The sequence below is a fragment of the Ammospiza nelsoni genome, chromosome 3 (assembly GCF_027579445.1).
Source record: "Ammospiza nelsoni isolate bAmmNel1 chromosome 3, bAmmNel1.pri, whole genome shotgun sequence".
NCBI classification, from domain to species: Eukaryota; Metazoa; Chordata; class Aves; order Passeriformes; family Passerellidae; genus Ammospiza; species Ammospiza nelsoni.
In genome coordinates, this window is record NC_080635.1 from 47,722,261 (window position 1) to 47,747,716 (window position 25,456).

The 25,456-nt window shown below is 45.7% G+C and overlaps 1 protein-coding gene across 1 annotated transcript; it reads left to right on the plus strand.

Annotated features, from left to right (window-relative positions):
* The first annotated feature begins 729 nt into the window (after window positions 1–729).
* Window positions 730–9,788, plus strand: ZC3H12D (zinc finger CCCH-type containing 12D). Its single transcript, XM_059468786.1, has 5 exons — window positions 730–1,418; window positions 5,803–5,942; window positions 6,931–7,165; window positions 7,792–7,898; window positions 8,566–9,788. The coding sequence occupies exons 1-5, from the start codon at window positions 1,048–1,050 to the stop codon at window positions 9,582–9,584; spliced, it is 1,872 nt and encodes a 623-aa protein (XP_059324769.1). The 5' UTR covers window positions 730–1,047; the 3' UTR covers window positions 9,585–9,788.
* Window positions 9,789–25,456: the final 15,668 nt, after the last annotated feature.

A 25,456-nucleotide genomic window follows, 5' to 3' on the forward strand; every position in this document is an offset into this window, starting at 1 on the left:
AGCACCAATAATTTCAGTGATGTGACAAAAGATGCTTCAGTGCAAGCAAGCCAACAGAGACTGAAGGTGTTTGGCTTAACAGATGAGTGGTTACTGTGTATGTTCTCCTTGTTGGGCTTGGGCTGCTCTGGGTCCCCCTGACTGTGCTGCCCATCACCTTCATTCACTGGGTAGACCAGAAATTTACGTGGTGCAATTCTGGAGAATATGAAGTTGCTTTTTGCTACTTTTGCACACTTATTTCTGAATTACTTTGACAATAAATGTAAGTGAAATTGAAACCTCTTTCTGGATCACCTGCTTCAAGGCACTGTCCTGACAGCTTTCAAAAAAACAAACTGCTTCTCTGAAAATAAAAACCCTCACCAAAATAGCAAATAACAGGAAAAGAGTAGTCAGGCATCATTAGAACTGATGAGTGACAGAATTTCAGAATTTATGTCTGTATACACACAGACACATAGTAGAAAAGAGGAAACTATTAAAAAAATCTGTTTCCAGGTACTTTGCAAACAGCATGTTTCCTTAAATCACTGGATGAAATTTGCTATGCTTGTTAAGTTGCTATGGCATCTGAGCCCATCCAGTAAAACTTGACAGATATTTATCTGGGGCTGAGGAACCACAGAGCAGATTGAAAATCCCCTTTGTGTCATTTCCTGTGAGATAAGTCTGAAGAACCAACTCATGCATGCAGCCTGTCTGCGCACAGCAGCCTGGCATCGCTCACCAGTCAAGTGACACCTGTCTGACATAATGCTGGGAGGGTGACGAACATCACATGGGACACTCTGCTGCTTTTATAGTTAAGAGCGGAGCAGAAAATGCTTTAATGCTGAGAGAAGGCTGGGCAGTCTCCTCAGAGAGAACACAGCTAATCTGCTGGCCTCTGCTGTGCTCTAGGCAAAGGATTGAGATGATTGCATGTTCTTCCTTAATGCTTGTGTTTTGTTGTTGCTAATCTTTCCCTCCCTGAAGCTGATGCCTGTGGGACACGGCTGGGAAGACAGGATCATCAGACTTAAAGGAGCATAAATACTTGCTAAAATGGCACTGGCCGGTTCAATTTCCAGCAAAGCAGCACCACCGCACTCCAGAAAAGTTTCTGCGGCAGGAGTGGAAGTGCACCAGAGCAAGATGGATTTTTTCTGCAAGTTGGGCTATGGTAAGCAGGACATCTGCAAAGTGCTGGAGAACCTGGGCCAAGAGGCCCTGGAGGATGATGTGCTGAAGGAGCTGATTCGGATGGGGAGCAAACCTCAGGCTCCAGAGGACCAGGCTCAGCCTTCCCAGCTGAAGCTGGTAGCCCGTGGGTCGTGCAGCACCTCCCCAGGGCTGAAGTGGCCTGGAGAAGATGAAAGTGATTCTTCTGACTCCCTGAGGCCCATTGTGATCGATGGCAGCAATGTTGCCATGAGGTAAGTTCATTTCCTGAAAGGCACCTCGCTTCCTCTGAAGCTTTGGACTTTTAAAACTGATGGCTTGAAGTGTGTTTTTCCTTCAGGTAAGAGGTGCATTGATGCATTTGATGTATGAACTATTGCTTGTTCCTGTTCTTTGGCTGATGCACAGCTTTTAAGGACCTGCTGTCTGGATGCCCATGGACATGCACATCACATGCAAACACTGGCTGGCTCTGCATTCTGACCTGCTCTAAGGTAGCCTCTGCCCACCGGTTCTGGCAGTGTCTCCCCCTTGGAGCTCACCAGTAAATTACACACCCTTTCCAAATGGGCACCTAGGATTTCTAAACCTGAGATGTTTCCAGGCAAAATCTAATGAACAGGCAGACAGACCACCCAACTAATCTAAGGAGAGGGGAAATAAAGGCAGGTGGCTGTGGTTTCTAACATTATCACAGTTTTACTGCTTTGTCCTGCAAGTAAATTCCAAAAGTAAATGGAAGCCAAATAGAAAACCAACTAAAACTGTACAAGCTGGGAACATTTCCAGGTTTGTATAATTTTTGTTGGATTTCTATTTGGCTTCTGTTTTAGGTAAATATCAGGGCATTGATAGTTGACTTGTATTGAATAGATTCGTTTCCTCCTCAGTCAGTCTGTTTCTGGGAAATGTCGCATCAACCCCTGCTGGCCAATTACATTTCCTGAGCACAGCCCTGGCACTGTCAAAGTGCTCTTACAGGTGGGGAGCGTGGCATGTCCCTGTGGATGGGATGTCCCAAGGCAGCAGTGCGCTGGCCTCTGTTTATCCAAGCAATACAGAGCCAAGAGTCCAGGATGCACTGGCTGTCCATCTGTTTTCTCTGTAAACTTCCCTGTCCACTCAGCAGGGCCAAGCCCACCCCTGCAGGCTGGGACAGGGCAAAAGAAGGCTTCCTCCTTCTGTTGGCCATCCTGTGAGATGAGATGAGACCAAATCCCCTCTGGCTGGAGCGAAAAGTGGCCAAGCACATCCAGAGAAACATGAGACTAAGCAAATTATGCCATCTTGTGGGTGAAGGGAGAAATCCCAGACAAAGCCAAGAGGTTCCCTGCTCAAGGCAGCTCACGAGGAGTGGGAAATACAAAACAGAGCAAATTTGTTTGGCCTTGTCTGGGCCATGAGCTTGGTAGCCAGGTGTTAGGATCTCCTGCCCTGCTCTGCCTCTTCACCCAAACCCCTCCTCAAGGTGTCTTTCTTGCCTCTCTGCAAAAAAGCTGAGCCCCCACTCAGGCAGTGTGGCTGGGCTCATCACCCACCCTGTCACTGTGCCAGGGTCAGTATTACCCATGGTGGGCCCTGGGCTCTGTTCTCAGCTCTTCAGGCCCAGCAGCTTTAAGTTTCAGAAAGGCAAAGGTTTTACAGCTCTTCTCAGACATCCCAAACTCTGCCTTGATAATGAGTCTGTGGATGGTAGAGGAGACTATGGAGCTTGTCAGTTCAGCTGGTACTGAAAGGGAGCAGCTGCTTTCCTCTATTGGATGCCTTTCAAAGTGGTGCTGAATGGCATTTGCTTTGGCCAATGGGGTAGGCCTGGTCAGTGCTTTCAGCATCCTTGCTTTAATTTTTCTGGATTGCTGCTGACTGACAGAGAAGGACTGTTTGCAGATGTCAGGGGAAAGGGATGTTAGGTTCCCTTGCTAAGGAAAACTCCATTATCATCAATACCAACAACCATAGAAGTGCAGCAGAAGCAGCAATTTAATAATGAAACAATAGAGAAGTTAGAGCTTCAAGGGGCAGTTGTCCGTGTGGAGAAAAGCATCTCAAGCATTTACATTTATATCTTAGGATTGCTGGAGCATTTTGGAGTTGGCATTGAGGACCCACTGTAGAACACAAGGTTTTGAAAAGGAGTAACATGCCCCAGGGTAATAAAGGAACTGGCTCGGCAGTCTCCAGCCATCAGTCAGCCTACCCAGAGAAGCTGAATGGAAAATGACCTTGCCTTCAGCTAGTCTCACTCATCAGATATCTCAGTACACTTGGTGTTTCCATCAGGTGTAATGAGAAATTTTGTCTCCTGCCAGCCTACCCATGGGAAATTGAGCAAGGCTGGTGGAAAAAATAAATGGAGTTGTATTAATAGAAAAAGGGAAGTGTCATAACCATATTCACTGCGCACTGCTGTCTCCCCTAGTGCTTACACTTACACCTAGTTTTAAAGCTGTGGTAGCCACAGAGGCCTGCTCCTAGGCCTTTCTGACAAAGCCTTGGCTGATGTTGTGTCATGACCACAAGGAGACTGGGCCATTTGCAGTTTTCAAAAGGAGTTGGTTTGCCTAAACTACCTCCCAGGGAGCTGGAATGGCACAATTTTAAAAGAATGCTAATGATGGATTAACTGCTGGAGTCACAGAGATGCCAAACTGCTGCTCCATTTTCTGAGAGATGGGCCCTGCAGGTCGGTGACCCTGTGCAGTATACCCTGTTGCTGGCAAGAGGCAGAGATGAGACTGAGCTATGACAGATCATGGATGGGTTATGGCCCATGGACCCCAGGGTTTTGTAGGAATGGTGACTGGCAGGAGCCAGTGTATGCCACAGAGGGAGGATGGGAAGCTCTGAGGGCCCTGCTCCATTGCACAGCAGTCCCTGGTGTTCCGTGGGGACCTGCAGCCTGGTTCAGGGGGTTCAGCCACAGCTCTGGCTGCAGCGGTGTGGCAGCAGCTGCATCAGCTGATAATGAGAAGTTCCAGGTGCCTCACTTTCCTTGCTCCACTCGGAGCTGACCCACTTGTGCTTGAGTACTTCACTTTCTGCACGGGATTATACATACAAGTAGCCACTATTTAAGAAAGATGTTGCTGAACTTGGAGTCATGGCATCAAAGATGTACCTGGACCGCCATTTAAAGGCAGTTATATGAAAAAGTCACTCAAAGTTCCAATTCAGTAGTCCAGATGATGTTATGAATATCCTGGAAAGATCCCATCCTTTAAAACCAAACAAAACAGCTGTTCTAAAATGGAGATTAGATGTGTCAAGCAGATCAGACCATTTATTATTGCTAAGGGTTTTGAATGACTTCCTATTGCCTTGGTAGCTCTTGATAGGCAGCCAGGTTTCTTCCTACAAACTGTGTTATTTTCGTCTGTGGTCACCATTTCAGGACAGAAACTTTTATTGGGTGTAAAACCAGCTTTGGTTATGAGGCTGGTGTAGACAGATCCTAGAGATGAATCCCTGGGAGGGTGGTGGGAGACTCATTTAAGACTGTGGCATCACCCTTGACTGGTCTGTCAGTGCAGGTGGGTGGAGCAGCCAAGGGAGTCATTCCCAAGGGCCTTTGTAGAAGGGAAAGCCTGAGTGAGACTGGCAGATATGCAGAAAAGTCAAAGTACAAGGATGAGCATTCTGTAGATACTGTGAAGGCATTTATCCACTTAGGATTTTGGGTACAAATTTAAATTAAATTAATTTAAATTAATTAAATTAACCAATTTTTAAATTTTAATTTCCTTGTGCAGAGGTGGTTAACAAGCTACCTTCCTTTACACATACACTGTGCTGCAGTCAAATTTTAGATAAGTGAATGTCAAGCAGTAGGAGCTTTCAGGGAAGGTTTAGGGACATTTAGAAGGATGTCACCCCCAGCTGTTTTCCTTGAGGTTATTTTCTGTCTGGTACTGCATACTGAATTCTTCAGAACCCACCTTGCTGGCACTTCTAGAGCACTTGTCTTAGGGCTTTCCTACCTCTCTGTGCAATGAAGAAAATATCCAACAACTAGAGGAAGATAAAAGTGGGCCTGAGGTGCCTGTGGCTATCTCCACTGATGTCTTGTCCCTTTTTTGGTTCTCTGTATTTTCTATCTTTCTCCTTTTTTCTTCCCCCTTATTTTGTCTCATGTTTCCAAAAAAGATCACCAGTGGAATGCCCTGTGATCACACCTTCAGCCATTGAAATCTCCAATGGCCCTGTTACCACAGAAGAAAATTCCCACATTTTGTTTCTCACAGGAGCCTCACAGGTTTCTGCTTGTGCAGGAAGAAACTCTCACCCCTCAAACACCTTTTTCAGACAAGGCATGTGAAGGGTTTTACAAGGCCTAAGATCTTGTTGGTACTTTAGAACTTAAGTCCATCCAGACACAGATGGAAGGAATAGGCTTGGATCACAGAAATGGGAGATAGGATACCTCTATTTTTAAGTATCCAAACTGTTTCAGATAAATCTTTGGCTCTGCTGGAGGAGCTGTTTGGATCTGTCCCACCAGGACACCGTGCCAGTTGTTTTCTTGGAAACTGGTGAATGACACAAAAGCTGTTTATTTTGCCTTTTCATTACTGGCTCAGTTCAAGAGAACTTTAAGCTTCATGAAAGCTTTGCCTCATCATCCTCTCTCTTTCTTTACAGTCATGGAAACAAGGAGGTGTTCTCCTGCTGGGGCATCCAGCTGGCGGTGGATTGGTTCCGAGAGAGGGGGCACACTGACATCAAGGTTTTTGTCCCACTCTGGAGGAAGGAACCCCCTCGACAAGACAGCCCCATTGCAGGTAGGCCACCATCCTGGGGTAATTTGGCAGCCATCAGGTGCAGTTTGGAGACAGAGGGGCTGTGAAGAGCCCGGTACAGTTGTTTTTCCTGTAAAGACAAGCACAGTGCAAGTTGTGTACCAGGCCTCCCTCACTTGAATGAGTCATTAATTCATTGCCCCATTCATGCCCCTGGCTAGCAGCTAAAAGTGCTTACAAGGCTTTGTTGCACTGCTTTAAACCTTCTGCTTAACAAGCACAAGGTGCTGCCAAGCTGAGTTAAAGAAGGAGTTTGTCAGCTTGCAATGAGTCTGTGGAGCCTTTGAGGCCTGCCAGGAGACAGTGATGCTCATTACTGCATGGCTGCTATCTGTCAGCCTGCCACCCAGCACAGAGGGTGCATGGGCTCCCTCCCCTTCCAGGAGAGGAAAATGCATCAGCAGAAATCTGCAGAGGGGAGTGAGACTCGGTTTGTGGGGAAATATTTGGTCTGGAAATCAGCCAGGTTTGTGCCAGCAGCTTGGTGTCTGCAGATGAGGCAGATCTGCCTTCCTGCAGAGGAGGAATGGCAGGAGGTCAGAGTGTCCTCAACAGCAGCAGAAGTTTATTTATGTATTTTATCACACACATTTTATCTCCACGCAAAGCTTACATCAGGGCTGGTTATGAGCCTTCTGGCATCTAGCAGGGTAAAAAGGGCACTGCAGGGATTCAGTATCAGACTCTGGCGTAGAATTCAAGGCATTCTTTTACAGATAAGACTTAAAAATCAAAAAAGGATGTCTCAGAATTTACAGGTTCAGTAAAACCTCTTTGTAAATAATCTAATTTTCAAGTTGTCAAATAACCACCGTTTGAAAATTGCACCATGATTTTCCTAAAGTGCTGAAATATCTTTAGATTGTTGTAGGTTTCTAACAGATGTTTGAGACCTGGTCATAATTTATTAATTAGTTCCTCTTTCATTTCTTTTACTTCCCTCATCTACTTCTGCCAATCCCCCCACCAGATCAGCACATCCTTGAGGAGCTGGAGAAGCAATCCATCCTGGTGTACACCCCCTCCAGGAAGGTGAAGGGCAAGCGGGTGGTTTGCTACGACGATCGCTACATAGTGAAAGTCGCTTACCAGAGCGACGGAGTCATTGTTTCCAATGACCACTACCGGGATCTCCAGAATGAAAACCCCGAGTGGAAATGGTTCATTGAGCAGCGACTGCTCATGTACTCCTTTGTCAGTAACAGGTAGGGGATGATGGTGTTATAGAACCTGGAATTTAAATATTATGGGCCAGCATCGGAGTACCTCCCATCAGTAGCAGAATGCATGAGCCTTTTTATGAAAGGATTTACTGCAGCTTTTCTTATCTTGTTTCTTGAGTGTCCTACTCCCTCAGCTTTGGTCTTAAAACCTCCCATGTCACTCTTCTATGAACTTTTGAATGGCAGCATTAATGACCAGCTTTGCTTCTTTCCAATCCAATTTGTGATGTTGAACCAAGGGCTGGTATCTTTTAATTTCTATTTCTTGTAAGAAGCAGAATGAAATCCATGAGAGGAGGTTGGCTGGCAGTATTTTTAATTCCCCTACATGACCAAAAAGGACTTTTCCCTGTGTTTCTGCAGTCATGGCTTGCTAGAAGAGACAAGAAGCTGGTCTCTCTGGCCCTTCACCATCCCTGCTGAGAGAAGGTTTTCATTCTTCCACCATGCCCGCGAGGCTGGGCGGAGTGCTCCTCAGTCTCTTCACACTAACCTCTCTTCTCTCCTGAGTTTTTAATAGCTGAGGTGTCCAGGGGAGATGCACTTCACTGAGACATCCAGTGTGCACAGACCTGTGCTCACATCCATGGCTTCTTTTACTTTTCCAGGTTTATGCCTCCTGACGATCCATTAGGCCGGCACGGACCCACCTTAAGTAACTTCCTCAGCAAAAAGCCAGTGCTTCCTGAGAAAAAATGGCAGCCTTGCCCTTATGGTGGGTTTCTCCCCATGCTGTGAAGTGCCCCCTGCTTCCCAGCAGTGCTCTCCCTCAGCCACATGCTGTGCTGCTCCGTGTGGTGAGCACTTGGGCTGGGCTTGCTCCAAGGTGTGAGTGATGCTTTTCCCCCTCCTGCTTGAGTGGCTGCAGCCTCAGCAAAGGCAGCAGATGTTTGTGGTCCCTCCATCCCTGCCTGCACACAGCACCCATGGGCACTGTGGCTGTGCTGGTTGTCCTGCTCACACACACTTCTCACCTGGTGGAGTGGATTCTGCTGCAGCACTTGGGAATGGCCATCCAAACATTTTCCCTCTCTCCCCTCCTGACAGCTCCCCAGCAACGAGAAGGTTTCTCAGAGATAAGTCCCTGTGCCATTTTTTAAAGCCACCTTTTGCAGCAGCAGGCCTCTCAGCCCACTGGGTGCAGGAACTGAAACACGAATATCAGACACTTCCAAAATAGCTGAGACTTCCTTTCACTGCTGCTTCACCCTGCTATTAATATCAGCAATATTTAAATCTGGAGTCAACAGTACTGAGTTTGAAAATAGTACTTCCTCTTTTTCTGTGTTTATCACACCCAGTGCTGGGGAGAAGTGATGTGTGCATTAATTGATGTTGGTGCTAGTGACAGCTTCCTGTCTGATTTGTTTTTATCCTTTCAGGTAAAAAATGCACCTATGGCAACAAATGCAAATTTTACCACCCAGAGAGACAACATCAAGCTCAGCTTTCGGTTGCTGATGAGCTCAGGGCCAAAACAAAGGTCCCGTTACCCCAGGGGAAGGAGGAGGAGAGGTGTCAGTGCTCCCCTTGCGACGCCTGCACAGAAACTCTGCGGGAAGCCCGAGGCTGCTCGGGGCCCTCCCGCTGCCCAGGCCGGTCCCAGGGGGGCTGCTCGGAGCAGACATCCCGTACCTGGCCCAGCAGCACCGGCTCTGACCTGCGGAGGGACCCGCGCCTGCCGCAGCCAGAGCCGCTGCTGGAGAAGATGTCAGCGGTGTCCATCCGTGCGGACACCTACGGCTGCAGCTGGTCCCGCTGCACCTCTCGGGACAGGGGCGTCACGGACAGCCCCCAGCCCTGCTCCGACCTCAGGCACAAGCTGCTCTCACTTCATCCCCCTCGGGGCTTGCAGCGCCCCGGCTCTCCCGGGTGCCCTTTCCAGCGAGGAGCGCTCCCGGCCGTGCCCGGCGGGACGTGCCCGGAGCGCGGCTGGGCTCAGGAGCGCCCGGGTGTGCCCGGAGCAGGACACGGGAGCCGCTGCTTCCCTCGCGGTGCTCAGCACGAACAGGCCCTGGAGAGCCAGCAGCCTCTGCTGCGGCAGTGCCCGGCTCTGTGCCCTGCCCGGCTGCCCCCGTACGGCGAGCCCCATTCCCATCCCCATGCTCAGCCCCATCCCCACGCCCAGCTCCAGCAGCGCTGTGTGCCCGGCCAGCCCCCGGGGCAGCCCGCCCAGCTGGAGCCCAGCAACGGAACGGGATTATTCCAGAACGCCCATGCCTACCCCAGTGCCGCCGCTTACAGGGACTACTGGCACACCCCAGCTGCAAATCCACCCTCTGCCCAGCAAATAAACATACACAGGGAGCTGTGCTCCCCTTATCCGTACAGTGGGATGAGCCAGGTGATGACTCTGTACCCCAGTATACAGGATAAGGGCACTGGAGCACCTCCCCTGTGAAGACAGGCTCAGGAAGTTGGGGCTGTTCAGCCTGGAGAAGAGAAGTTTGCATGGAGACCTCATAGAAACCTTCCAGCATCTGAAGAGAGCCTACAAGGAAGCCAGAGAGGGACTCTTAATCAGGAACTCCAGTGACAGCACACAGGGAGATGGCTTCAAACTGAGATGGGGTAGGTTTAGATTAGATTTGAGGATGAAATCCTTAATTGGGTGGGTGGTGAGACACTAGAACAGGTTGCCCAGAGAAGTTGTGGATGCCCCATGCCTGGAAGTGTTTAAGGCCAGGTTGGATGGGGCTCTGAACAGTCTGGTCTGGTGAAAGGTGAAAGGTGTCCCTGCCCATGGCAGCAGGGATGTTGGAACTGCATGATCTTTTATGTCCCTTCCAAGTCAAACAATTCTGTGATTCTATGATCTTGCCGGCTGGACTTTAATGATTGAAAGTCCATTCAAATTTGTGAAACGTCCAGAGCAAACCATTCCCAATCAGCACAAGTCCCAGGGCAAGAAGATGCTGAGGCTTAACTAACTGAGGCTTATCTGAGTCTTAACTAACTGTTTTTAGAGGGTGTTATGGCAAGGATTACAGCTGCTCCAGGAATACAAATACAAGCATCAAGTCAAGGCAAAGGCTGTCACCCACAGCAGTGGAATTGCATTCCACCTCCCCTGAAAGAGAACAGGAGGGCTCAGGGTTACTGGGCTGCCAGCATTTGAACCTCACTGGTGCCTGGATTGAGGATGGCACAGATTTTCATTAACACCCTGAAACACTAGATGTGATTTTAGAGTCCAACCTATGGTTCAACTTCTGTAAAAGAACTGTGCTTGCTCAGCCAGCACAGAAGGTGGTTTGGCCTGTTCCCTAGCACAGAGCTGTGCTCCTGCTGGAAGGCAGCTCTGGGTCCCTGTCATCACCTGATCCAAGTCCAGCTCGCTGCCAGGGAGCTTTCAGAGCTACATCTCGTGCTTCTAAAGCCATGCTGAGAGCACACAGAACCCCCAGAGGGGCTGGAGGTGCACCAGAGCACCTGAAGGAAGACACAGGTACATTTCTCAGAAAAGGGACACACAGAGCATAAATAAAATCAGGGAAGTCATCTTCAATGTAAGTCCTGGTGTGGACTGAGGGCTTGGGGCTGGTAATTAAAAAAATCCAGAAGTCCAGATGATGCTAAAGAGAAAAAAAATAAAAAAGCTTGAAAGTGTCTCCTGCACAAGTGTCTCCTGCACTGAACAAGAAATCTATTGTTGACTTAACTCTCAACTACCAAATGTGGCCCCATAATGCAATTATACAGTAAACCATGTTCTGTTAGGACATGTTTGATTTCCAGTAAGCTGTAAAGCTGCTAATCTCTGTATCATTCCACCGAATGCTTCAGGTTCAATTCAATTAGCAAGGTTGATCCTGGAGGCTTTTTGGCATTATACCAAAGTTTAAGTATGTCAGTATGACATGTTTTAAAAATGTTTTAACACATTATAAAATGTGTTCTGTAACATCTATAACACTTTGTCCTCAATAATATCTTCATTTTCTGGGTTTTACTTATGTGGTGGGGGGTTTTTTTGTTGTTATTTTGTTTAGGTTTTGGTTTTGTTTCCTTTTTTTCCCCAGTCCCAGTCATCTTAGAACGGATGCTTCAACATTCAGGTGGGATTTTCAAGCTCTCTGACCCTACAGTATCTCATTTCTCTGAAGTGAGTACAGGTGATTAGTTCCAGGCAGGAATTAAACACAGTCCTCAATGAGAAGCTGGAATTCTGTTGCTTCTGCAAAGGTAGCAGTAATTTACCCTTAGTGACATTATCACATGATGAATTTTTTGAAAGCTGTGATAGTTTGACCTGTTTGCCTCTGGAAACCACCACCAGCTTTTGGTTTTTTGGTGTTTTTTTTTATGATGGTGTTTGAAGAATCTGCAGAAAATAAATAAACTGTGTCTATTTAATTTCTTATGCCCCTATGGTTGGCTCCAAGAAACAGCAATTTGGATTTTGGAGGTATAACTTATATTCATAGAACATGACTGTATTTTCCATATCTCCTATGCATTATTGGAATGGCTTACAAATTTATCCACTACATATTACATAAGGATTAGAAGTTCTAACAAACCAGAAGTTAAAACAAAACTATGGAATAAATTCTCTGTGACATACCTCAAAAAATACTGGAGACAAAACGTGATGCCAAGTGGAAAAATACCTTCCACCCAAACAGAGCAAGTTCCAAATGGCAGCATCCAGAAAACACACACAGAGCAATGGAGCAGGATGTAACTGTGCATGTCAACATTAATTTTCATGTCTGGCATGCACGTTACATATTTCAATACACAAAGCACTTAAAAATCCATGGGAAAATTGGCACACTGCCTTTACATGGTGCCCTTGGCTTGCTGGAGATGTGCATGAACTTTTCTCCTTTTCCTTTGAGGATGCACAGGAATTTGGTGGTTGTTCAAAGCCCTCTCAATGTTTAATTTTTTTCCTTTTAATTTCTGTCATATTTACTGAGAATCTTTTTGTAAAATACATAGAATGTGTGCTCTGCTGAGAAAGTGTCTGAGAAAATAAATCAGACCTTGGTGCTAAACAGAACTTGATTTCTCTTGGCTCTTGTGCTCACCAGAGGGTTGTTTCTCATGGGGATTTTGTTGGAAGGGCAGCTCAGCAGCAGCGCTGTGTCACTGCCTGAGGAGCTCTGCTGCTGGCCAGGAGCCCACAGAAAGCAGGGAGTGCTTCCCTGTTCCACCACAGCACGAGCACATGGGGCTCAGGAGCTCCTGCTGCAGGGCCTTTGGCACTTTCCAGAGCAGGGATTTCTATCTGCCTTTGTCGGCCCCTGGAGCAGGGAAAGGGCTGAGAACAGAAGGGAGGCGGCAGCTCTTGGACACAGGGCTGAGAGGCTGTTGCTGTTTGGTGTCTGCTGAGATGCATTTGAGGCCAGCTCTCGCTGCCAAGTTGCAAATGAGCCCATAACTCTTAGGCTCAGAAAGCCCTTGATGTTCTTTGCTTTTTGGTTGTCAAGGCTCTTTTAGAAGAAGCTGGAAGCGCTGAGAGCAATGTTCCGGGAGATGGGCTGCTTTCCCAAGGGAGACTTACAGAGCTGCCAAGTTCGTTTCAAGAAAAAAAGTCAGGGAAAAAAAAAAAAAAACCAAAAAAAAAAGGAGACAGAAAAAAATCCTTTTACTTTCTCTACACTCAGCCCTTCCCCAAAAAGGCAGAAAGCCAGAGACACCCTCCCTTGCAAGGGGCTAGGGAAACTAAACACAAATATTTCACTGAGAAGTCTTGGGTCAGCCCTGCAATAGCTCCTCAGCATAAGAAGGGGGAAGGAAGGAGGGTGCTCTCTGCAGTCCTGGGCACCCCAACACATCTCCCACCACCTCTGCTAAAATACAGAACTCTCTCCTTCACAGAACATGGGTGACAAGCCTACTCATGTGGTGAGCTGAGGTACCATAAGAATTAATGCCATGAAACAGTCTATAAAGCTGATAATCTTGCTGGGTATCAAATACTTGTATTTGCCAATTATTCTGAGAAGTCCTGGTAATATTTTAACTCAGTTCCCACAAAAACTGGCACAATTTATATGTAAATATTTGAACTACTCACAAAAAATTAAATAGAACATGACTTCTCTCTGCCTTAAGAAATGTTGGGAGGAACAAGGCCTGTACTTCACCAAGTGTGGCAGACCCTTGACTCACTCATGGATACACAAGGCTGCTGTGGGATCTATCTCCCATGCACTGGGGGGACCAGGATGCTTTGAACCCTTGAGAAGAGTTTAATACTACAGCACCATTAGCATTATTGAGCAAGTGCTGTGGCTTGCAGTTGATAGCAAAGGGATTTTTTAATAGTATTTTAGCCACATCCCTTCTCCACCCCCAGCTGGGCTCACTGCCTTGAAGTCTTGCAGCAGGCTCAGAGGAGCTCTTCAGTGAGATGTGCTGATGTGCTGACTTTGCAAATGCAGCCCAAAGGACACGGCAGTGGAGCAGAGCAGGGAGAGAACACAGCCCATGTGAGGCAGTGAGCCACAGAGCCAGGACAACCCCTCAGGGCTGGCAGTGCAGGCAGGAAACTGGATGATGTGTATGAATGGTGGCATCAGGATTGTTCATCCTAACCACACTTACAGCTCCTCCTCTTTCCCTGAGCCAAACTGTTTCCTCATCTTCCCTTTCTTCTCCCATCCTTGCTGGGCTCAGGATTTCCATTGCACCTACAATTCCCTAGTTTGGGCATTGAAGGCAATTACTAACACTGCTGGTTCCATACAGAAGACAAATGGGCATCAGCACACTTGATGGCAGAAGAAAAAGATAAACTAGGAGCAGGCAGCAAAATACGGATGGCATAAAAAAATGCCACACTGGACAAACAAGTAGATTTTCTCAGGAAAATAACAAAAAGTCATTAAATACAATTAATGAATAGTAGAGCTTGAAGAAGCGAGTACTCAATGTCACACATGGTAGGATGAACCTTGTTCAGGAAAGGACCTGATGTGCAAAGTAAGGCTGAAAAAGGTGACTGCCATCCATCTGCACACTTGTAAGACAGAGCAAAGCAGGCCCAGCTCTCCTGCAGCTCTCAGCTTGCTGAATTTAGAATCTGTAATTTAATATCTGCAGAGACTCCAAACAACTGAGAAAAGTGCTAAATAAGAAGCAGCATCAGCGGTAGTAACCAAATGAGCTACAACACTGAGCACAAAGTCAGGACGAAGATAACTTCACCATCTGGTGATTTTGTTTCCAGATTAGACTTTGTTTTACTGCAGGAATTAAAGTTCTCCTGGCATGGTCGGGAGGAGAGCTGTGCAGAGACCAGAACTGCCTACAAGGACTGAAGAACAGCCAAGGCTTGCCAAGGGGGCAGCAGGAGAAGCCCAGAGGAATTGTGATGGCTTTTACCACTTGAACTGGTAAACAGCAAAATGCACTTCATTAAATAACACCACATTCTCCAGCTATAGGGAAATCTAAATCCTAAGGAGTGCCATGATGCCCTGGCAAAGGTTGCAGTCCACCTCCCTCAGTGCTCTAAAACTGGAGCTAAGGAAAATTTAGTAGAGAAGCAGATTTGTTATTGCCAAAATATACACAACCATTGGCAGACAATTGTAAGTGTTACTCAAAACCATCATCAGAATGAGAAATACTGAGTTCTCCCCACAGGAGGTCCTGTTAGGAAGAGGCTGAAGCGAATACAGAAGCTTGTAAAAATGTTATTTCCAGCAGGGAAACATTCTCTGAGAACTTCAGCATCTGCATATCCTTTTGTTCATAACGTAATGTATGACATGTGGTGGGATTTGGAGCCCTGGCTCCACTTAAAGAAGCAGATGTAAGATCTTTAAATCTTTAGAGCATCTTTCCTAGGTCATATTTAAGCCTTACAGAAGGTGAAAAGAAGTGAATACCAGTTTAAATTGAAGTAAAATAAACAATATTATGGGGAAAAGGGCAGAGAATCCAATTTTCTACATCAGTAGAAAAAATAATCAAGTTATTTCTGTTATTTCTGTTCATCTTCTATGATATTGATAAGCAACTCGGGATGGTATTTGGGAGACACTGGTTTAGGGCAGCCTCTGCACTTTGCTCTTTGACTTTCCAATGTTTGAATTTGCCCACAGCCAAATGGAAGCCTTCAGGGAACGTCCCGCAGCCGACATCCCTAAACATGCACCCGTATTTCTAGAAAACACGGTGGCCAAGTCCGCCACAAGGTGTCAATGTGGCAGCACTAGAAGCAGGATTTGCTGCTCCGAGGCCGCTTTGACACACGGCCGGTGCCGTGCGCTCGGGGAAATCCTGGCAGCAGGAGCTGCCCCGGGAGCAGCAGCGGGATCTGCCTTGGGAGCAGCAGCGGGATCTGCTCTGGGAGCAGCAGCGGCATCTGCCCTGAGAGCAGAGGGAGCTGCCCGGGAGCAGCGGGAGCAGCGCCGGGACCCGGCGCGCCGCAGGCTCCGCAGGACGGGCTCGGCCTGCTCGGCACCGACGCTCCCCTGCCGGGGACCCGGCCTGAGAGGGTCCCGCAGGCCGAAAGAAACGGCCACGGGTGAGGCTCGATCTCACCGGCCGAGCCAATTCTGGTGCCTTCTGTGAAGGCCCTGGGGAGCTTCTCCTACGTTACCCCACATTGGATCGTTCCTATGTCTGTCCCTATGTCCCTGAGGCACTCCCTCCCATTTCCATGATTGGCCCTTATCCTTGAACTGCCCCGAGGCCGGGGTCAGCCCCCGGGCCCCTGGGGAGAGAGAGCCGGGCCCTCCATCCCTCCATATGTGTGTGTCTGGGGCCTGAACATCTCACCGCGCGGCTGAATTTAACATCTGTGGATATTATGCAAAGGCTCTTTTTGCTTCCTTACCTTGGACTATGCCAGCAGCAGTTCAGGCTGCAGCAGCCTCCTGCGAGCTGGAATCGCGGCGCTGTTACCCCGCCATACACGCCTGGCCTTGTCTCGCGGTTTGTGCCCAGCGGCCCTGCAGGGCTCACAGCAGCTCGGGCGGGCTCTGGGCCGCAGCAGGGTCAGGCTGCGGAGCACTGAGAGACAAATGCACAATAACAGGTTTCAGAAAGGGCGCATTTTACAAAATTTACCCTTTATTCCGTTTCTTTATTCTCCCGTCACCTGCAGTTCAGGCTGTGGCTGCCCTGCCATCGGCGGCTCAGGATTTATCTTGGCCGCGGCCCAGGCGCTGCTGCCAGGCTTTCCTTTCAGGGCAGCAGCCCTGGGAAAGTCACTCGGGGTTAAGTTTAGAGTTCCAGGTTGGCACATTCTTAACGCAAGCCAAAAATAAGTGTGAATGGGGATCAATTTTATGAATTTGCTGAGCTGCCAATTATATTTTAAAGCTGAAATCTGAAACTAGGTTTGCCAGTGGATAAGTATCACAGCCAATCCTTAGGCAGAAATTAATTGAAAAAATACTCTGCAAGCCCAGATAGCCTCGCCTTACAAATGTTATCTCCCATGTCTTTCCTGGTGGACTTTGGACATTGGCAGTCAATCAGAACACAGGGGATTTTAACTAATTAAGTTTATTGTCTTGTATGTGTCAATCAGCAGTTAGGTGGATATGAAACAAATATTCCCAGCATGCGACTGTAAGGCAGCATGGGGGGGTGGAGGGGGAGATGTAGGGGGAAACTTCTCCCAGAATAAACCAGCACAAGCTCCTACTGCATTCCTTTCTTTTATACCTTCTTTCCTTGCATTTTTGGGGAGCCTTGTACAGCTGCCCAAAGCCAGGCAGTTGGGTTGTGCTCCTACATCTCAACAGAACTGAAAATAAAATTCTCCACTCACCAGGCAGAGGCTGGATGTGCAACTCAGCACTTGGAGCCCTGAGCTCACAGCCATCTGAAACCTGCCTGCAGCCTTGTTTCTAAGCTCCTTGCCAGAGGCACAAATAACCCTGTGGGTCCAGCTGTCACATCACCAGTGAAGCAGCAAAACTGGCTTGAAGGCAGGATTTCCTGATGGAGCCTGTATTTGTCCACAAGCCAGCAGATGATTCCCAATACTGTGCCATACTCCATTTCATTTCTCAGGCCTGCTTGAAATGCTGCATTTGTGGTGCCCAGCTCTTGGTTTTCAGGGCTCAATACAGTTTTGAATGCAGTTTATCCCATTTCAAGGCAGATTTACATCAGAGCCATTAGCACTGATACTCAAAAGTTACACATGCTTTCTAAAATCTGCCATATGTAAAATAATCCGTGAAAAACAGAAGACATCCCCATCCTTCTTGAACAGCTTCTAAAGCAAATTTTCCAGAGGACACAGACAAATTTATGACATACAAATTGTATAGGTCTTATTTATAAAAATGTATATATATACAAAATAAAATTTTATTATTAAAATATGTGAAATAATGTATAAAAAGCATGTTCCATTGTATTGACACTGAGCTGCAATCCAAAAGGACCAACCTCAAGTGCTGTGCAGTTTTGGTCACCATAATATAAAAAAGATACAGAGCTATGAGAAAGCATCCAAAGAAGGGCCATGAGGATGGTGAAGGGTCTGAGAGGAAGCTGTATGAGGATCAGCTGAGGTCATGTGGTCTGTTCAGCCTGGAGAAGAGGAGACTGAGGGGAGACCTTGCTGTAATTATCTTCAACATCCTCACAAGGCAAAGCAGAGGGGCAGACAGTGATCTCTTCACTCTTGAGACCAGTGACAGGACCTGAGAAAATGGCATGAAGCTGCATCAGGGGAGGTTTAGGCTGGATATCAGGAAAAGGTTCATAACCCAGAGGATGCTTGGGCACTGGAACAGGCTCCCCAGGGAAGTGGTCACAGCTCCAAGCCTGACAGAATTCAAGAAGCGTTTGGACAATGCCTTCAGGCACAAGGTGTGTCCTGTGCAGGGCCAGAAGTGGACTTGATTCTGACATGTCCCTTCCAGCTCAGCATATTCATGATTCTAAACACTGAGTCTTTTGCTGGAGCATCCCCAGGGTGCTGCCATGGCCCAGCCTGGAAACACTGCCCTGCAGTACATGGCCTCTGAAGTGCAGGGTAACCTGCCCTGAGAGCAAAGGCTCCCCCAGGCTGGCCGTCACACGATTCAGAAGGAAGCTAGAGGCACCAGCTTTGCTCCTGCCTGCCTAGGGACCGAACACTCTACATTGGGTTAAGAGTACAACAAAACCTTGCCAGCTCAGGGGTGACTCAGCAGCTTGTGTGCATTACATCAAGCCTTGCATGATCAAACACACTAGCAGGGAAGTCAAGAGAAAATGAGGAAACACTCGGTTTGGGAACTACCTGTGGCTGTAATGTGGTATAACCCCTCACAGCATGGCAGCAGGCTTATCTCCTCCTGACTGGAAAGTGCTAAAAGGGCAGGTAAAGCAAACTCCATTGACCCAGGTACTGGAGGCTTGTGAAAAAACATCTGGAAAAGGTCAGCAAGTGTGTTGGCTCACGTTAGGGCTAAAGGACATTCAGAGAGAGCTTAACTGTGCCTGTGTCCTGACAGCTGGCAGGCACCCTCTCAAAACACCACACAAAAACCAACAGAGGCAGCCAACAAAACCTGCAGGTATGGAGCAGCTTTTGTAGCTAAACACACAACAGGAGGGCTTGGGGTGAGGGAAATCCCACACAGAGCAGGCCCAGTCAAACATGAGTGACGGCTGATACTTTAGAGGATCACACAGGAGTTGCTAACAGATGAATAATGACTGACAAAACAAGCTTCTGAGCAATCTCATTTATGCCACCTACCTCAAGCCCTCAGTCACAGCTTTTTCACTGGTCTGTTTTATTCATTGGTCTTTATAAGGTTGGGTTTAAATGCTTTTACTCTTAAAATGAAAATAAAAACAATTAGGTCATGGCAGTAATAACAGCAGGAGCCAATTGTGATGTGAAATGAGCTGTGTTACCTTCCTGAGACTCATCTGGAGTCATAAAACCAAAATTCAGAAAAAAGTATTAATCACCGCTTGCCAATGTCTTCCTTTTGGCCACAGAAGTGAAAGCCCTTCCACACTAGGCAGGAAACTGCAGTTGTGACCAAGTGATGGGCAATGCCAAGATCAGCCATTCCCTGTCAGCCCTAGGGTGTGCCATTCCGGTGCCAAACACAGGATTCATAGCTCATTAACAGCTCCACAGAGAATGGGAGCATCCTGGAGTGGAGCCCTGTAAACCAGTAACAAGGACACCTCCAGCTGGGCGTGATGCAATCCCGGCTCTGAAGCATTACTAATGCATTTTGTCTCAGTCTCATGAGATGAATTTCACATGTGAAATGAAAAGATACTGAGCTGAAATCACCACATGGCAGCCCAGCACCTCCTGGGCCAGTATTATGCAACTGTTTCAAAATCCAAGAGAAAAGCATGGCTGCCATGGGGTGGCAGACTGATGAACAGGTGAGATCTAGATGCTGTCTCAAGCCTTGAACTCAAGCACTGTGTGCAATCAATTATCAATAGGTTCAACCCTACTGCCAAATACAGGGATTGGTCCAGGAAAGAACAGGATGAAAAGCCAGGAAATTAAATGAAAGAGAATGAAAACCAACATGAGGCAATAGATCAGGAGATGGATGACACTTTTCTATGGAACTACATAAGACATACCTTTGCATGGCACTTACCTTATGTCCACTTTGACCTTGGCTGGGCTCTCAAAGTCAGAATGCAAGTTTCCAACCAAGGCATCACAGGGTACAGCCATGCCTGACAGTTGTGTTGGGAGCAAACAGTAAATAATGTCAGTAGTGAAGTATCTCTCTCCATCACTCAATCCCACTGTTTTTTTCAGGAAGCACTGAGAACTGGGACACATGACAATTGCCTTGAAAAATGATCGAGTCTTGTTTCTTCAGAGCAAACTCCACACTTGGGAGTGTGGAGCTTGGTGGCCACACTGTGGGGCTGAGAGAAAAGCACTTCCTGGTGAGATCCATCAGGACAGCTGTAGGGTCCATCAACAAAAGGAAATTCAGCCCCTGGCCATGCTAGCTGGTTGTTTTGTTTCACTTAGTCCAGAGTGCCAGGGCCAGAAGTGAAGCTCATGGGGGCAGAACAGAGGCCAGGCAGGCCAGCATTGGTTTCCGTACGGTTTCAGAAAGTTTAAGCCATTTAATTTTAAAGTATCAAGCTCAGCAGGAAGAAACCTCCACATTACTAATCAGTATTAAAGAAGGAAAGCTTTTGTTACATCCTTCAGCTCATAAAGCATTACAAGGCATTTTCTTTCTCACATACAGGGCAGGTGTGCCAAGGATTATGAAGAGCTCCCAAAGCCCAGCATCACGCTGCCTTTCCCCCTCACCCCCTTAAGCCCAGCAGCAGCAGCAGCTCAGTTGGAGTGACACAGTAAGATTGTCTACTGAATGGCCCACTTCTTCAAAACCTCAATACTCAGGAATATGCATAGTAGAAAAGATGTGTGCACCTCCAAATGCTTCCTCAATTGCAGCAGAATTGTACAACAAACACTGCAAGAGGCCAGACTGCTGCTGTGGATCAGACAAGGGACCTGCACAGCTTTCTCCAAGGCACCAAACAAGTCTGTGACATCAAAAAACAAGTTTTGTTTGATGCTTGTGGGCATCAAACCACAAGCCATCAAATTGCAAGCTGGGTGTCCAGTGACAGCCTCCAACATCCTCTCTATGACAGCAAACATGAACTATAGACATTGGATACCAAAAAGTTTTTCTTGCAGGCATAAAAGATGCCACATGACAATCTTTTCATAATATTATCAGGTATCTCTGTCAGAAGACAGTATATTCTTTCCTCAGGTTACGTTTAAATTTTATTTCTGGCCCCAAAACACAGAGGGAAGAGAAAGGCTCATGAACAAACCCAAGAGATAAATCCTACTTCTAACCCAAATTTGCATTGTAGATACTGGATGGATGCAACAAAACATAGGAAACTTGGCCTGAGTGGTTGTTCAAGTCTCTAATTAGAGATGGAGAAAAGGAAAATTGGAAAGACAGAGGCAGAGATGAAGGCACAGCAAATAGGCACACAAAAAATCCTGGGGTCACATTCTGCACACTGCCAAGGCACAAGAACAGAGCATCTTTTAGAAGCTGAACCAGTGACACAGCAATATTGCTGAGATGGACAAACCAAGGGCCAGGCTGGATTGGGCTATGAGCATCCTGGTCTAGTGGAAGTTGTCCCTGCTCATGGCAGAGGGAGTTGGAACAAGATGAGCTTTAAGGTCCCTTCCAACCCAAACCATTCCAAATTCTCCAATACCTTTGGCCAAATGCCTTTTAAGACCTAAATGGTATTTCATGCTTTTTCATAGTCCACAGGCTCACAGCCAGCACCAGCCCCAGAGTAGAGGGATGGGACACAATGCACCCAAACATGTCCTCCTTCCAAACAGCAGCTCCCCAGATGGAGCAACAGCAGCTCTCTGTGAAAATAAAGTAAGACACAAAGCAAGTACAAACAAGAGCAAAGCTGCAAAAAGATTCTGTAAAAAAATAAATCCATCCATCCATCCATCCATCCATCCATCCATCCATCCATCCATCCATCCATCCATCCATCCATCCATCCCTCCAATTTTGTACTACAGAAGATACTGTGAAATAGCAAATATTAAAAATAAATTTAAAAGTCAACAATCATAAAAGGGCCCTCAACTCACTATTTACAGCTAACTATGAAGTAGAGAGCTGCTACCATGAATAAGTAGATTGTAAATGAAATATTTTTTTATATCAGCTGATGAGAGACATTATGTGCAAACATTGCTTTGCTTGTAATCTTAGGTCAACATAAAACCCGCTATAAAAAAAATTGTTAAATAAAGTTTTTGGGATGGTAACTTCTGTAATCAAGTTTTCATTACAAACACACATTCATTCTCTCCTCTGAATCATGTTTCCTGTCACCTCAGAAGAGCTATCAGTACTTGTTAACCTCTTTCAAATTTGCTTCTAGATTTACTGCCTGAGTTAGGAAACACCACTTTTACAGGTTTACTGTTGCAGTACAGTGGTGCAAAGCTAAGCCAGAATTAATGATGCACGGGCTGTTCTTCCGAGAGTACAAAGTGTCTCTTGTAAGGAATCAGTGTCCAACCTCCAAAACCATGGAGGCTGAATTACCCCTTTCTACATGCAGGCACCTCTTCACTTTTGTGGGTAAGCAGCTGTGTACCAGCCAGATGAGGAACTCCAGGGACTCACTTCCAACTGTCCTTTCCTCAGGAAAACCTTGTGAATTTTTCCTTGGCACATAATGAAACATGGCCAGGGCAAGACCTCAGTACACAATGGAGACATGGCTGTCCTGTCAGCAGATGCACAGTGCTGACATCAGCATTTCTCTCATGTAATGTCCCAAGTTCCTGACTCCAACAAACCCTATCCAGCTCTGAGGCCTTCTGCTTGCCACATTTTATTTTGCATGTTACAGCTGGGTGCAGGGAAAGCAAAACCACTTGCTTCTGGATATGGAGAACAAAGGGCACAGCATTCCTCAGTCCATTTCCTTGATGTTTCCAACACCGCATTCTTTAGCCTTGGACCTTCAATTACTTGCAAGGGGAACCTGAATTAAGGTAAAGTTTATAGGCTTTATAAACTGATAAGTTCTGCTGATATCTACTAATACTAAAAGCACATTAAAATGCTTAATATGCAGCATCTCCATTTGTTACCACATCAGCTACATCAAAATTATTTTGGCACCATGCTCCCATAAACTGTGAAAAAAAGCAGTCATATAATTCAAAGCTGTAATAATGCACCCCCTTAAAAAGTGGAAGGTTTTTAAAGCAACTTTGAATGCTCTAGTAGTACCCAAATTGAGATGTTACTTTTCACCTTTAAAATCTGCACTCACCCATATGATAGGGTTTTATTATTTTAAATGGACTTGCAAATCATAGACAGCTTGAACCCCGTAGATAATCAATTGTTTTGGCTCAGTGTCCTCCATAAGTACACACAGGTATCTGCAAATCAAATCAATAAAGAGAACAGGACACTGGGAAAAATAATCAGCTAAACTCATGCCTGCAGCACTGCACTGGCTGAAGATTGTTATATTTTGAATAAATATTAAAACATATTTGCATTTGTGATGAAAGCATAATTATATGCACTTCTGGAAATTAACGTGTGAGGTCTTGTCTGAAGCAAGAATTTCTGAGACACCTACTCAGTGCTGTCTCTGAAGGCAGCACTGTTTGAGTTCTACTGTAGATGCTATCCATACAGAACTGCTCACAGAAAAAAACAAATTAATGAATCATATAAAAAAGTAAAAATTGAGTCTGATCATATAATTTTCAATGCTCACCACTACTCCCAATTGCTCCTATAGCACTTAAGCTTGATATAGAGCCTGAAGCTCGCAAACATTTCATACTAACTCTTCCTGTTCTCTCTCTGTACTTTTAAAGTAGTTTACACAAAATATGAACCTCAGAAGGCATTCTGGACAACATAAAATCAAAGACTGTTCCTCAAAATTAGCAATAAAAGAGCTATTCAAGCAGTCAGGCTTGAAAAAGGAATGCACTGTAATTATTCCACTCTGTGCCAATGAAAGGAATCTAAAGTTTAATTTGTATTTGCTGTTCAACTTATCATAGCATTTTAAACAAATATGAAATAAAATATCAAATTATTTTTTGCTAAAGTTAGAATTAAACATGAGTAATAACTGCTGCACATTCACAAGTTAACATATTCTGTTAACTGTACTGAAAAGTTTCTGCCACTGCTTTGTAGCAATATTCCCATTTTAGAATACCAAAGGAGTATTGAAAAAGAGTAAATAGTAGATTTCAATAGATTACTTTTCTCTAATATCTCTTCTACATCCTTAATCAAGTCTTCCTTTAATTTGTGTCCAGACTCCATATACATTGAAGTGAGAGGAATTTGACAGAAGGAACATAGTACTGATAAGGACACTTTTCCCCCAGTCATCTACAAAACATGCTGAAGGTAGACACTTCAGGACCACAAAACGGATTAAATTCACATAAATAAAGGAAATAGACAGGCATGAATACTGACCACACAGTTTTAAAGCCAATCTACCATTAGCTTGAGACTGAAGATATTGAATTTCACAATTAAACTGAATTTCACGGGTGCCACACCTGGTCACACTCCTGGACAACAGAATAGCTCTACTGATTGGAGACTGCACAAGACAAAATGTTTTCTAATATATTTAGAAAGTAGCAAGGTGCTAGCTCTGTTTAGTTGCTACATTTCTAAAGTTATCCCAGTTTTGAAACTTGACCAAGTGATAATGTTAAGCATTCACAAAAAATAAACAGGAGCATCTCTGAAAGCCAAGAAGGGTACCCACTTCCTGCTGTATATACTTTTTTTTTACAGAGATCCCTGACAAAGACTGTACAGGAAAGTAAAAAATCATAAATCAGCATCCAAGATAAAGTACTGACACCAAAACACAAAATTTAACCTTGCTGCATTATTTTTTTTATGTTCCACAAGGAAAAAAAACCAGCAGTGAAATCTAGTTCTAGTTCATCCTTCAAACCCAACCCATAATGACACACTACATTGATATGCCACTATCTGATGATATAAGCGACCTGGAGTACACAAAGAACATAAAACTCTTGAAGGGGAAGGTAAAAGTCTGGGATAGACACTGGAGATACAATTTCTCTTACCCTACTGTTTCAGGATCAGTTACTGAAAAGTCTGTCCAATACAAACTCATGTTGAGCAGATGGCTCTGCACACCTAGCTGGAGCAAGGATGTAAGTATTTTTTTCCCCTTCAAATTCAGGGAAAAGATCATTTATGCATTTCATAGAATGAGCAGGATTATATCTCAGCTATTTCTCCAAATATGCTCTTTCCTGCCCTCAACTTTCCTTTAAAAATTCAGTTGCCCCCTCACTCCAACCACTGTTTCTTATATTACAGATTATGGCACACTAGTTGAATAATATGCATTAAGGATTTTTTTTTCCTGGATCTGTAGCTAACTTTTTTTTGCTAAATCAGTTTATAGATGTCTCCTGAAGGCCTTTTATACAGCATCAGTATGTCTCAGGAAAGCTCAACTCCACATAACAAATATCTGCTTCGACAGGGTCCATGTGGGAAAGACATGTCAAGGAACACTCCACATCTCACAGCATTTATATCCATAGCACCAAGATACAGTTTAACCATATTCATCCTTAAACCGTGTTTATATCAACATTAGTTCATCATCTGTCACCACAAAGCAGTTGCCCATTTTGATTTAGAAAAGCATTTTTAAAATCATGAACCCCAGAAGCAGGAAGTAAAAAGGGACTGTGTCTAGCTTATTGCTTTATGAATAAATGAGTGGGTC

Bases quoted from the DNA above. Each gene is read 5' to 3' on its own strand.
- ZC3H12D (XM_059468786.1), top strand. From the start codon at position 1,048: ATGGCACTGGCCGGTTCAATTTCCAGCAAAGCAGCACCACCGCACTCC. The intron at 7,166-7,791 runs GTAGGGGATGAT...TTACTTTTCCAG, and splicing joins TACTCCTTTGTCAGTAACAG to GTTTATGCCTCCTGACGATC. The intron at 7,899-8,565 runs GTGGGTTTCTCC...TTATCCTTTCAG, and splicing joins ATGGCAGCCTTGCCCTTATG to GTAAAAAATGCACCTATGGC.